Source organism: Thermothelomyces heterothallicus, assembly GCF_042370625.1.
Source record: "Thermothelomyces heterothallicus CBS 202.75 unplaced genomic scaffold P884_scaffold_8, whole genome shotgun sequence".
Lineage (NCBI taxonomy): Eukaryota > Fungi > Ascomycota > Sordariomycetes > Sordariales > Chaetomiaceae > Thermothelomyces > Thermothelomyces heterothallicus.
In genome coordinates this window covers 862,338-874,207 of record NW_027192569.1, presented here as the reverse complement: position 1 = coordinate 874,207, position 11,870 = coordinate 862,338, and the positions used below count along the sequence as shown (strand labels likewise).

General features: G+C 53.1%; 5 protein-coding genes across 5 annotated transcripts; 2 read left to right on the top strand and 3 right to left on the bottom strand.

Annotated features, from left to right (window-relative positions):
- Positions 1-1,041: 1,041 nt before the first annotated feature.
- Positions 1,042-2,255, bottom strand: P884DRAFT_258493 (uncharacterized protein). Its single transcript, XM_069441240.1, has 7 exons — positions 2,157-2,255; positions 2,021-2,101; positions 1,886-1,963; positions 1,707-1,833; positions 1,483-1,649; positions 1,334-1,421; positions 1,042-1,278 (listed from the first exon to the last, which is right to left on the bottom strand). Exons 1-7 carry the CDS (start codon positions 2,175-2,177, stop codon positions 1,130-1,132), a joined length of 711 nt encoding a protein of 236 aa, XP_069298587.1. The 5' UTR covers positions 2,178-2,255; the 3' UTR covers positions 1,042-1,129.
- A 499-nt stretch (positions 2,256-2,754) lies between these two features.
- Positions 2,755-3,264, top strand: P884DRAFT_276941 (uncharacterized protein; the record flags this gene model as incomplete). Its single annotated transcript, XM_069443020.1, has 1 exon — positions 2,755-3,264. The coding sequence occupies one exon, from the start codon at positions 2,755-2,757 to the stop codon at positions 3,262-3,264; it is 510 nt and encodes a 169-aa protein (XP_069298586.1).
- Positions 3,265-3,806: 542 nt separating this feature from the next.
- On the top strand, positions 3,807-5,452 carry P884DRAFT_241653 (uncharacterized protein; the record flags this gene model as incomplete). Its single annotated transcript, XM_069440232.1, has 4 exons — positions 3,807-4,022; positions 4,078-4,088; positions 4,120-4,955; positions 5,029-5,452. The coding sequence occupies 4 exons, from the start codon at positions 3,807-3,809 to the stop codon at positions 5,148-5,150; spliced, it is 1,185 nt and encodes a 394-aa protein (XP_069298585.1). The 3' UTR covers positions 5,151-5,452.
- A 194-nt stretch (positions 5,453-5,646) lies between these two features.
- P884DRAFT_258491 (uncharacterized protein) lies at positions 5,647-7,055 on the bottom strand. The gene has a single exon (XM_069441239.1). The coding sequence runs from the start codon at positions 6,989-6,991 to the stop codon at positions 5,747-5,749; it is 1,245 nt and encodes a 414-aa protein (XP_069298584.1). The 5' UTR covers positions 6,992-7,055; the 3' UTR covers positions 5,647-5,746.
- Positions 7,056-7,896: 841 nt separating this feature from the next.
- P884DRAFT_276938 (uncharacterized protein) lies at positions 7,897-10,590 on the bottom strand (the record flags this gene model as incomplete). The annotated part of the gene is made up of 2 exons (XM_069443019.1): positions 7,897-10,215; positions 10,576-10,590. The coding sequence occupies 2 exons, from the start codon at positions 10,588-10,590 to the stop codon at positions 7,897-7,899; spliced, it is 2,334 nt and encodes a 777-aa protein (XP_069298583.1).
- Positions 10,591-11,870: the final 1,280 nt, after the last annotated feature.

The following is an 11,870-nucleotide window of genomic DNA, read 5'->3' as shown; positions in this document are numbered from 1 at the left end:
AAGGGGTTTTGGCGGTTTTCCCAACTTCGTTTCTCAAAAACCCAACTTTTTTAACATTAAAGTACGTAATATTAGGGATTAGTTTAGAATCGATTCGGAACTAGTTACCCTTAGTTAATTATTAGACCATTTTAAGGACCGACGTTAGTTATTAGGTTTACCCTAACCCTTGCCTGAACCCTAACCCTAATCCTCTACTTATATACTTATCTTTAATTGTAAGCCTAAAGGCTATTTTAATTTAAATTCTTAATTTTAAATAATATGTAAGATTATTATACTAATTTAAATCCTTTATTATAGCTATATTAGTTTATTAATATTAATTTACAATAATAATAATATTATTGTTATAATTCCTTTATTATTATATTAAAGTATATTAGACCTTCTATAGTTAAATATAAAGAAAACTATATTATATAGGCTAGATAAAAACCTCTATCCTTTATAATAATATAAACCATTTTTACTTATTATATTTAATTTCTTATATTTACTTTACTATATATCTTTTACTAGATTTATCTTATTATACTTACTTTAATATATTTATCTTACTATATATATCTTACTATATTTGTCTTACTTAACTTACCTTATTATATCTATCTTATTTTACCTACTTTATTACATTTACAATATTATATTTATCTTATTATACTCACTTTATTATATATATTATTTTGCGGTATAGGACTAATAATAATAATATATATATTATTTTATTTACTTTATTATACCTATATTATTATATCTAGTTTTTATATAATATATTATATATATTTAATACTCTTTAAATTTATAATAATGATAATAATATATCCTTTAAAATTTTATATATCTATTTTATATAATATTTATTTCTTTTTACTTTATTTATTTATAATATTATTATATTTAACTTATATAGTTATTAACTATATAATTATTCTTACTATATAATATATAATAAAAAAAATAAAACTCAAGTAAAAATTAAACCTTATTAATAAATCAAGATTTATTAAGTATTTAAATAGTTTATAAATGGTTTAAAACCATTTATAAAACTATCTTAAAATACTTACTCATCGCCCTCCATTTCCTCTCCATTACCCTCACCATCCTCCATCTCCTCACCCTCATCCTAGCCCTCTTGACCCTGGCCATCCTCTTCAACACCTGCCTCTAAGGCCTCCTCCTCTACCTCTTCCTCTACCTCCTCAACCCGATGCACTCTAAAGTGCTCCCAAACATCACAGGCCTCACCCTGATCAGGCCGAAACTTAGGAGGGCCTAATTGATTCAGAATTAGCCTAGAATTAGTTATAAACTAATCCTTATTACTTACACTTAGCGCGCTTTACACGCTTACAGCCGTTGCACTTGGCCTTGGACCCGCTAAGTCCAAAGACCCTTCGCATTTCGGTATACTTGGGCTACAAACAAAATTAGTTCTAAACTAATTACTAAACGATTATCAAATGTTTCTGAACTTACACGAGAGGGGTTGCGGCCCTTACGCTTGGTAACGGGCAGGGCAGGGCGACGGTCCTGGCGGGGGGCGGCCTCGGCGGGGGCAGGGCGCTTAGAGGGGGTCGGCATCGGCTCAGCAGACTCCTCCTCATCACCCTTCTCAACAATCTCGCGCAATTTGGCGTAAAATTCTATAAATAGTTTAGGAACTGATTCTAAAACGCTCCAGAAGGGATTTTAGGACTTACTACGTGCCGCGTTCATATCATCAATATTATTAGCACCCTGCCGCTTACCCTTAATGCGGGCAGGGTTGCCATTGATTTTGTGCTTCTTGATATGAGTCTTTAAATTCGACTCACTGGAGAACGCATCCTGAATCGATTAGTAACTGATTATGAAATACTTTATAACGTTTTTTACTTACTGTCTTGTAGCAGAGGTCGCCATCCTCGTTGCCAAAGCGACAGTAAACCTCGCCTGGGGCGAGCTTGATTTCGCCGTCCTAAATCGATTCAGAATCGCTCTCTAACCACTTCTATACTGCTCTCCAAATACTTACCTCATTTCGCTCAAAGGGCGGCATACCAGGGTGGCGCTTCTTGGTTCCGCCGGCACCATTCAGGTACCATATGTAATCCTCCTTCAGAATGTAGTCAGAATCGATTCCAAATCAATCCCCTCCATACTCGACTTACTGTATCCTTGTATGACGACATTTTTTTCTTATTATCGCTGCTGAACTGATTAGAAATACGTTCTAAGTCAGTTTAATCGCCTTTTAATTGAAGAGGAGGGGGCGACTAACGGTTTTGGTTTGGAGGATGTAAAGAGGAAGGATTTCGAATGCAATTGAAAATAGTGGGTGGGTTTGAATACTGGGGTGGGGCTCTGAAAATCTGGTGGGGCCATGTGACCGGGTATGGTCATATGACCTGCTTGGGAATCGATTCCGAATCGATTCCCAAAATTTTGGTGGTCTGGTCAGGTCAGCTTAAGCGAGCTCGCTTGAGCTCGCTTAACAGGGGGTTTGGTCAGCTCAAGTACAAGGGGTTTGGTCAGGTCACCTAAGAACTGTACGGTACCTTCATGAAGTTACTCATTGCCTGTAGGGTATCTTAGGTACCTTCGGCACGTTAGGTAGGTAAAAATTACCTTCACCTTGGGCAGGGAACGGCATGCCAGGTTCTTCTCACCGATGTCCCCATCAATGCCGACTCAGAAGTCCCAATTCATCATCATACGACACCAGACAGCACATAGAGCAATACCGGTTACGGCGCGGCCGCTAGCAGAATGGCAGCTGGGCAACCATCGACTAAAGGGAGCACTAAGACCAGGATACCAGGACGCAATGCCCGCAAATCCAGTGCAAGTCGCGGCGACCCGATCATACACACCGCCGATGCTGCCGCTGATGCCACCGATTCGCCCGAGCCCCCATGTTCTCCGGTCCCGGATGACGACGACATGCAGACACCAAGTCCGCGGCTGCAGCACGTGCGCAGGCGACAGAACCGCGTCGGAAAGAGGTACCGCGACAAGCTCACTGCTTGTTTCGAGACCTTGCAGGCAACACTTGGCGTCGACGAGGTTGAGGCGCGTGTGGATGCTTCCATCGATGGAAAACATCACGGGATATCAGAGGGGCGGCGAGGTAAAAACCGAGCACGGCGCCGGCCTCTCAACAAGGCAGAAGTCCTCGATCTAACATGCGAGCGCGTCAAAACCCTGCTGCAGGAGTGGGAGGCAGTGAAAGCTGCGAGAGAGGCAATGCAGACGCAGAGGGAGGCAGAAGGATGGTAACCGCGTCGGCGACACCTCATGGGCGCCGATCGGGTGATTCAGAATTGTAATTAATACCGCAAGTTGGACATCTTCCACGGCAAGAACTGTCCCATCCGATGGCGCGATTCAGTTTGATTCATCGGGGTTTCCACTTCCCAGAACTACCCATCTCACCTTGAATAATTACTCTCGTCCTGGGGTTTACGGGACCTTGGGTTCGCAGCCCAAATAAGAGGAGTGATGATGAGGCGTCGAATGGAGTCCCAGTTTCATGATCCCACGCCACTCCGAGAGATGCATACAGGAGCTGGGACAGACACGGAACGCGTTCGTCCTCCGAAGCAAGCGTCAGCTCTAAGGTTCGGACACTGATTTATATAATTATTGCACATGCTCGCATCTCTCTGTCTCTCCAATCAACCAAATAATCATTAATAGTCGTCGACTTCACTCCGTCAACGAACCAGGGGCAGGCGCTGACCCAATTCTCTTAATTAACTACCAATGACTTGTTGACACAACGATATCTAGCCATCCAGCCAGTCATCAATTATAACACCATGAAGCTCTCAACACTACCAGCGGCACTCCCGTCCTTAATTCTCCTGGCTCACCAGGCCGCCCCCGCCCCGCTCGGCAACGTCGACGCTGAAGCGGCCGCATCCCAGAGAATCCTCGAGCTGCAAGCTCAGTACCAGCAAAACGTTCTAGATGCCATCAGCAACCGCACCTCGGGCTGCACAGCCCAAAATATCCAGCGCCGCCAGGAATGGTACGTTCTCCCTTTCCCTCGTTCTTCCCTTCCCTTCGACTCCGGACAAAACGCCAGAGCGCCAGTGTAAGTACCTAAACAGATCCTTCACCGCGCAGGAGCACCCTCTCCCTGGACGACCGCGCCGCCTTCATCTCGGCGATCCACCGCCTCAACGCGCTGCCGGCGCGGACGCCGCAGTCCACCGCCCCGGGCGCCCGGGCGCTCTACGACGACTTCATCGTCGCCCACATCCTACAGACTCCGTTCGTCCACGCGTCGGGCCTCTTCCTGCCCTTCCACCGCCACCTGCTGCACCTGTTCGCAGGCGCGCTGCGCGACCGCTGCGACTACGCCGGCCCGCTGCCCTACTGGGACTGGACGGCGAGCTACGCCGACCCGCGCGCGGCGGCCGTCTTCGACGGCGGGCCGCACTCGCTCGGCGGCAACGGCGCCTTCGTGCCCGGCCGCAACGCCACCGTCATCTCCGTCCCCGGCGGCGCGCACGTGGTCATCCCGCCCGCGACCGGGGGCGGGTGCGTCGCCACGGGGCCGTTCCGCCAGGGCCGCTTCGAGGTGCGCCTCGGCCCCGTCGCGTTCGAGCCCCGCGGCCCGCAGGGAGGGCTGGGCTACAACCCGCGCTGCCTCCGGCGGGACCTGAGCCCGCTCTTCAGCCCCGGCACGCGCCCCAGCGCCGTCGTGGCCCTGCTGGACGGCTGCGGCGGCGACCTCGGCTGCCTCGTGCGCGACATGGACGCCCCCGGGGGCGCGCCCGGGGGCGTGCACGCGTCCGGGCACTGGCAGGTCGGCCCGGACGCGCTCGACGTCTTCGCCAGCCCGAGCGACCCCGTCTTTTGGCTGCACCACGCCCAGGTCGACCGCGTCTGGACCATCTGGCAGGGTCTGGACCTCGAGGGGAGGACGTATCAGGTCTGGGGCACGAGCACGGCGGCGAACGGTGAGTTTCCTTCCCTTTTTTATTTATTTATTTTTTTCGTTCCCTTTGAACGGATGATGCTGACCTGCTTCAGATCCGCCAAGTGACGACGTAACGCTCGAGACGGCAATGGACTTTGGCATTCTTGGTGAGGCAAAGACGGTCGGTGAGGTTGCCTCGACGGTGGACGGAGAATATTGCTACATGTATGAGTGAGGAGGTGCGTCTTAAAGGTAGTACCCGTGGTAGGGCAGGAACTGGCCGGCGGTGTGCACCTGCAAGGCGTGGATCTGGTGAAGGGCAACCAGCTCATCCCACCGGGTCTTCGCTCCGGGAAGGAGGTTGAGCCGCTGAGGCGACGTCAGGAGGCACCTCTTAGCGGCAAGATAGGCCCTCTTTTCCTCGCCGCTAATGTCGTGCCTATTGTACCCAACAGTCCACTGTTAATTAGTACCAGAAGGGGGGAAGCAGTCTTTGAATCTTCTCTAGGGAACATAGCAAGAATTGTCTCTTTCCGGGATTGGTGCATTTGTCAGGCTCATCATCTCGATTTGCCGGCAGGGCAACGACGACAACGGAACCAGCCGCCCACAGCGCAGCGAACGAAGTGAGTAAGTGAGCTTCATGGCACTGCTTTGAACCGTCCTTGGATGTATTTCTGACAAGCTTGGCTGAGAACATTGTTGACATTCAGTGGCCACGAGGAATATTGGTTGATTAATTATAAGATTTGTTAGTTATTGTCGTATTAATTATGTAATTATTCTCTCGCAGGAGACGGGATGCAGCGGGGATAGCTCGTTGTCGAAAAATTAATCAAGATCGGCCAGTATCTCTGCGAGATATTCCCTTGCCTGTTGGGGCTCCCACTCGTCGATTTTCTCCTCCTTGCTGTCCTCGACCTTCTTGTCGACGAACGACTGCATGCGTCTTCGTACTTTGTCCGGCAGTAGATGCATCCTGCCCTCGAACCCGCCTTCGGCATTCTCGCGAAAGAAGCGCTCGTCGAGAAACTCCCAAAAGACGGGGTCGAAACCGTAGCACCTACGGGCCGCATAGTTGGCCCAGAACGTTCCCGAGTCCCAGCTCTGTCGCATCCGCTCCGATAAGCGCAATGTCATCGTTGGGAATCCTTCTTTCGCATCAAGGCCCAAAGCGTCGATGTGCTGGTCGATGGACCACTTCCCGTCATCCTCCTTCTCTTCTCGTTCTTCTTTCTCCTCGACGTAATCAAGAGCCCTGCAGAACACGTCCAGCACGCCGGAGAACTCATCCCGCCAGTCCAGCACGGTGCCGCGCCAGAGCTCGGGCCGACCGAGAAGCAACCACCAGGGCGGTTCGTCCCTAAAGGAGGCGGGCGCAAAATAGGCCCACTCCCAGTCGATGACGCCGACGACGTTGAGGTCCGCGTCGACGAGGATGTTGTGCGGGCGGAAGTCGTCGATCCAGAGCTTGAACTTCTCCTCCCCCCTTCTCTTCTTTCTTCCCCATGACCCTCCCTCCCAATCGGGGAGCAGCTTTCCCTGGCGCACCAGCTGGCGGAACAGGAACCGGGCGACAAACTTGTCGCGGCAGTCATCGGCCGACTCGATCGCTTGGTTGCGCTGGAACGTCAGGTGTGCGACGTGCAGGTCGGCGAGCACCTCGTACCACTCCCGGGAGGACGCGTAGGTGGTCGGCTCGGGAGGGAGCACGCACGGCGGAACGCCGCCCTGCACGACGAGCTCGTTCATGTCCTGCGTCAGGGGGCGGCTGCCGACGGTGAAGGCGTCGCGGTCCTCGTCGTACGCGAGAGAGCCGATCCGGGACATCTCGAGCCTCGACAGCTCCAGCATGATGCGTGCCACCTGTCCGTAGAGACGCTCGAGCTTGTCCCCGGGCACGTTGCGGTCGAGGTACTGTCGCCCTGGGTCCTCCTCGACTGACGGATCCTGAAGGATATCGGCCAGAGAACACTTATGAGGGATGTAGTCCATGATGATAAACGGACCTAATCCCAGGGGGCTCTCGGCGGCGGTGCCCCAGTGATAGACATGCGGCACTGGTATGGAGGTCATCCTCTCGATGTAGCGCAGCGTGGCAACCTCGACGCGAACCTTCTCCTCCGCAAAGGCATTGACCCCGGGAAGCGCCACACGCAAGACGGCGGCTCCGTCGGTGTATTCGAGGCAGAAGGCGGCGTTGTAGCCCCCGCGAATGGGCTGGCGAAGCCGCACCGGCCTTCCGGGGCGGTATTTGAGAATGAATCCATAAATTTCAAGCAGCCGGCCTTCTTCTTTCAGGGTTGTGAGCTTCCTTTGAAATCCTTCCCTGCCATCTTCACTCCGTTCGTCGACGAGTGGATCTACACACATCCCATACTCTCTGTCCCGTTTCTGAGAAGGCGCCGGGGTGGCAGCGCCCTCGCAGGACAACCCGGAGGTCCCCGTATTATTTGTTTCTGCCATGGTTCAAGCTCAGGAGAAGCGAAATGGTGATAGGCCGACAAAGAATTGTCCAATAATCTGGGCTGCGACCAACAACAGCTTGAGGTTGAAAATCTGGCGATGACAGAGCAAGGTACTATATGCAGGCTTTGGAGCCCTGAACAAGGTTCCAACCCCCAACCTCCTCCGGTTTCTTGTGCAATGTTAGTAATCCGCAGCCCCCACTTGCCAACGCCGTCCGGTTACATGCAAAAAGCCAAAGCAAATGTGCGAAGGAGATGCCGTACAAATGAGACGCGCGCCCTGCGGGTATCTGAAGAGCCGAGCCCTGCGTGTGAACCCTCCGCCTCTCCCTATTAATATTATTAATTAGCAGCGAGATTGCTTATTCCAGATCAAACTCCGGAAATACCCAACGAGAAATGTTTGATGGGATGAATCAGCCAGGATTCGGCCCTAATATATAACCATCGACACAAGTCTCCCTCTGGGGAGCAATCCAAAATAACGAGGACTTTAGACACCAAGCTTTCCGTTTAGCTCTCTTCTAAAACCTCTCTCAATGCCTCTTGCACCCCAGCCTGGTCATCGACTAAGACCTTACTCGGCGGGGCTCTTCTCTTTTGCGCAGCCCAAAACTCCTGAAACCCCGGCACCGGTCCCGGCTGGTTGACCCCCGGCGCGCGAAACATGGCTGCCATCGCTGCGTTTGCGTTTGCGTTTGCGGCTGTTGGTTTTGTTGCAGTGGTGCTAGATGTGCTGGTGGTCATCGTCGTGATCGTTGATGAGAGGCTGGCCTGGGGCGACTTGCTTAGTTGTGTGCTTGCAGTCGACGAAGCCGCGACAGCAGCGTTGGCAGGCAGGGAAAGCGCCGAAATCGGCTCCGCAGAGGTGGAGGCTGCGGATGCAGCCAGGACAGGAGTTGAAGAGGGGCTTGTTTCGGGCGAGACGACACTGTGAGTGGCATCGGTGTTGTAGTTACCCCCTTTCCAGGGCCTCCATGACACCAGTCTGCCGAGCGCCGAGGGTGCGCGGGACGAACTCCGCCCGCTATCCCTGTCGTCGCCCCGACCTCTGACGGGGCTCGACACAACCCTCTCACCAGTCCGTCGTGGGGTAGCGGGAGGCAGGGACTGAGCTATGCTGTCCCTAAGAATGACGCTGCCGCGCCTTCCCTCGGCACTCCCACTTGTCAAAGTGGGCTGCGCGGTGACGTCGCTGAGGTTGGTACCTGCTGTGGTCAGGCCAAGAGGCTTTAGCGAGAGTTGGCTGGGCCGCGCTTTGAGGGTGTGGATGTCCAGGCCATTGGACAGAGACATGATTGATTCGTGCGATACCACATGTCGGAGCCCACGGGGGCGTTGTTCCACGGTTGAGTCAAACTGCAATGATGCGAAAGAGAACGCCGTTTGCACTCCGGCGTCCGTGACGCCGTCATAATCCTTGTAGCCAGACAAGGGCGGGGAGGTGACGGTCGGAACATCGTCGGTGGTGTATGGGGAGTTAGTACTTGCGTTGGAGTGACTGCTCATTATGGAGTAGCGGGTCAAGGCTCGAGGCCTCGAGGCGTGACCGCGTGGTGCATGTGCTGAGTCTGTGGGAAACATGGCCGTTTCGGAAATGCTCCTCAGCGAAAGTTCGGATATCTTCTTCCTATGTGCGTTCTTCCAAGTCGGAGATGTCGGGTCCAGGCTGGTGGTTGGAGATGTCGGAGACTGCAAGTCTCCAACCCCGTCGAACACCGAGTCCCTAATTGTCGACCGCGGGGAACTAGGTGCTGATGACGGAGCGAACTCGGGTTGATTCTGCGACTGGAGGGACCAGCGGGCGGTAGAAGAGGTTGGAGGAGGATCATTTGGACCAGACGATAGCAAAGGACCAGCAAGTGAACCGCGTTGGAAGCGAGCGGCGATGGGCGACCCTGGGGCAGACAGCTGAGGCGGCGTGAGAACGCCCGGTGTGAGTCCCGCCCTCCTCTTTCTCGGCTTCCGGGCCTCGGGCTTGTGAGTCACATGGAAATGGTGGTGAACATGCAACTCCTGTGAAACCCGTTGGGGTTGTGGCGGCGTTGGTGGCTCCTTCATGGCCAGCTCCGCCTGCAGTGTCTTTGGCGACCCAGGCTCCCCGCTGCCGGCTGGTTGATGGTACATCAACTGCTCCCGCAGCATCTGAATCTCGTCGTTGGCGTTAATGAGCATCTCGCGAAGCTCAGCGATGCCCAGCTGCAGGTTGGCGTTGTCCTGGAGGAGATCACGAACGAAATGCGACACCACTTTGCCGCTGTTCCTGCCATCCGTCATCGACTTAGCCGCTGCAGCGCCCTTGAGCCTCCCCGCCGCTGTGTTCAACTCTCTTTCCATGGCGCGTTGCCGCTCCATGCGGTTGATGACTTGAACATGGCGTTCGCGTTCTTCCCGAGCCTCCTTCTCCATACGCTCCAGTTGTTCCTGCAGGTCGCTGAGACCCTTTTCGGCCTGCCTCCAACGATACATGGCTGTGCGGGCCTCCTCTTGGGTGCGGGAGATTGTGGTCCGTAGCACGACCTGCTCCTCCTCCAGCAACGCTATCTGCCTTTCGAGAGTAGCCGCTCTGTCGGTGGCATTTTCCAGCCGCCGCACTTCCCGCTGCGAGTCGAGGAGCGTGGCTTCCAGGAGCCCAATCTTGGTCTCGGCATCTTTCACCATATCGTTTACCTGTTCCACCTCCTCCCGCAAAGACTTGTTTTCTTCGGTGATTGATTTGTTCTTCGCTTCCAGCTCGGCGTTTTCGCGCTCCAGCTGCTCGATGCGAGCCGTGAGCTCGAGTCGGTCGCGTTCGGCAGATGCCATGTAAGCTTCATGGCGGGCGAGGAGCGTCTGCAGCGTGGTGGTCAGCGACGGAGAGTCATCATCAAGCTTCGCTTGGTGGAATCGCCAAATAACCTCCGTTTCAGCCAACCTGCGGATAATGCGAATGAGGGCAGGCCATCATATCCGCGGTTGAACTCAAACTATCGAGGGTTATCGCAACGGCAGAGAGTAAGGCGCAGGTGGAAAACATAGGAGTGTGGTTGTCGGTAGATAGGGTATGCGGCGGGATGAACTGACCTGCCCCATTCTCGCCGCGGTATGGACATCTCGTTCTACACTCGCCAGAACGGAGCAGTTGTGTAAGAGATAGACACAGTCATCCTTCCCACAGCAACATCGGAGTTTCGCCGGTTCGTTTCCGGCGACGTTGGCGAGACCCATCGTGCCACGCAGTGAGCTCCCATTCGTGCTAAGAGATTCTGCCATTCCTAGCGCGGGGGAAGGCGATTTCCAACGGGGTGTGCAAGTTGGGGTCGTCACATAGTCGCAATGTCACTTCGAGAGGGGGCGGCAGCTGGCCAGTTCGATGAGGTCACCGATCCGCTCTTGGTTGCGGAGGAAAAATGGGCGTGAAAGTCGATAAAAAAAACTCGGGATCGCTAAGTGACATGAAACGCAGCCTTCGAACGAGGCCGCGGGTCCTCGAGGATCGGGTAGTCGCATGCGACGGAGACCAGTTAGAGCGGAGCCTGCTGCTGGATCTGCTGGACTGGTGGAGAGTTAGTTAGCGATGGATCAGCGTGGGAGCGTGGGGCTCGATGTCGAGTTCACCGCCTAAACAGCCACTGGCCAGGGTTTCGCAAAATAAGGCTGTTAGAGTCCTCGGTGCCAAGCCTAAGTGATAAGGAGCACGAAATATGGCGAGGCACGCCCTGTTACTGGTTGCCAGCAAGACGGCTGGCCAATGTCACCGGGGCAGAACAACCGTGATGTGCTGCGGCCGGAAGAGCTGCCCAACAGCAGAAGAGTGCAGCCCGCGACCGTGACCTTGCGGGCCGCTTATGTGTCGCCAAGTGCCAAGATAAACCTGGAAAGCACTGGCCACCGCTTGATTGGCACTATTGGTCCCGCTGAATGAGGGGCACCCGCAGTGCGCCAACCTCGGAGCATCTGGTGTTTCGTCACAAGATCATCGTCAAAAGATTTCTTCCAGCTTTTGTGATAAGACTTTCACTGCCGCCGGCCTATAACTAGCCGTGAACAACAAACAAAGCGCACAAGCCGAATATATGGAGTAGTGTCTTTTGGATCAACAATTCAAACAGGAATGAAACCGGAATGTATTCTCTCTCGCAAATTTGGCTCCATCAAGAGAAGAAACTAGCAACACAAGAGACCAATGATTGAATCTATTTTCATGGTGTCGAAAACAAAAGCGATGCCACAATTGCCTGCCAGCAATTGCACCTTAAGTATGGGTATTCTGACACATGGTAACGATGGCCTGCAGAATGGAACCCTAGGACACGGCAACAACCGTTACAGAACATCATCGACTCTGCTTAGCTTGGATGCATGCACGCAGTTGCCTTCAAACGTACGAGTAGGAGTTGGCGGAAAGCAGTTGCAGGAGGTCGGGCGTGGACGCGATGAAGTCACGTTGGGTGAAGAAAACGCCATTGTTTGCCAGTTGTTCCGCACACATACATTTTCGCAGCTTT

What these genes read in the sequence shown, in the direction of transcription:
- P884DRAFT_258493 (XM_069441240.1), bottom strand. Translation starts at nt 2,177, where the DNA reads ATGTCGTCATACAAGGATACA. An exon ending in TGTCGTCATACAAGGATACA is followed by an intron (nt 2,102 to 2,156) that starts GTAAGTCGAGTA and finishes TACATTCTGAAG; the next exon opens with GAGGATTACATATGGTACCT. An exon ending in GCGTGTAAAGCGCGCTAAGT is followed by an intron (nt 1,279 to 1,333) that starts GTAAGTAATAAG and finishes TGAATCAATTAG; the next exon opens with GCCCTCCTAAGTTTCGGCCT.
- P884DRAFT_258491 (XM_069441239.1), bottom strand. Translation starts at nt 6,991, where the DNA reads ATGACCTCCATACCAGTGCCGCATGTCTATCACTGGGGCACCGCCGCC.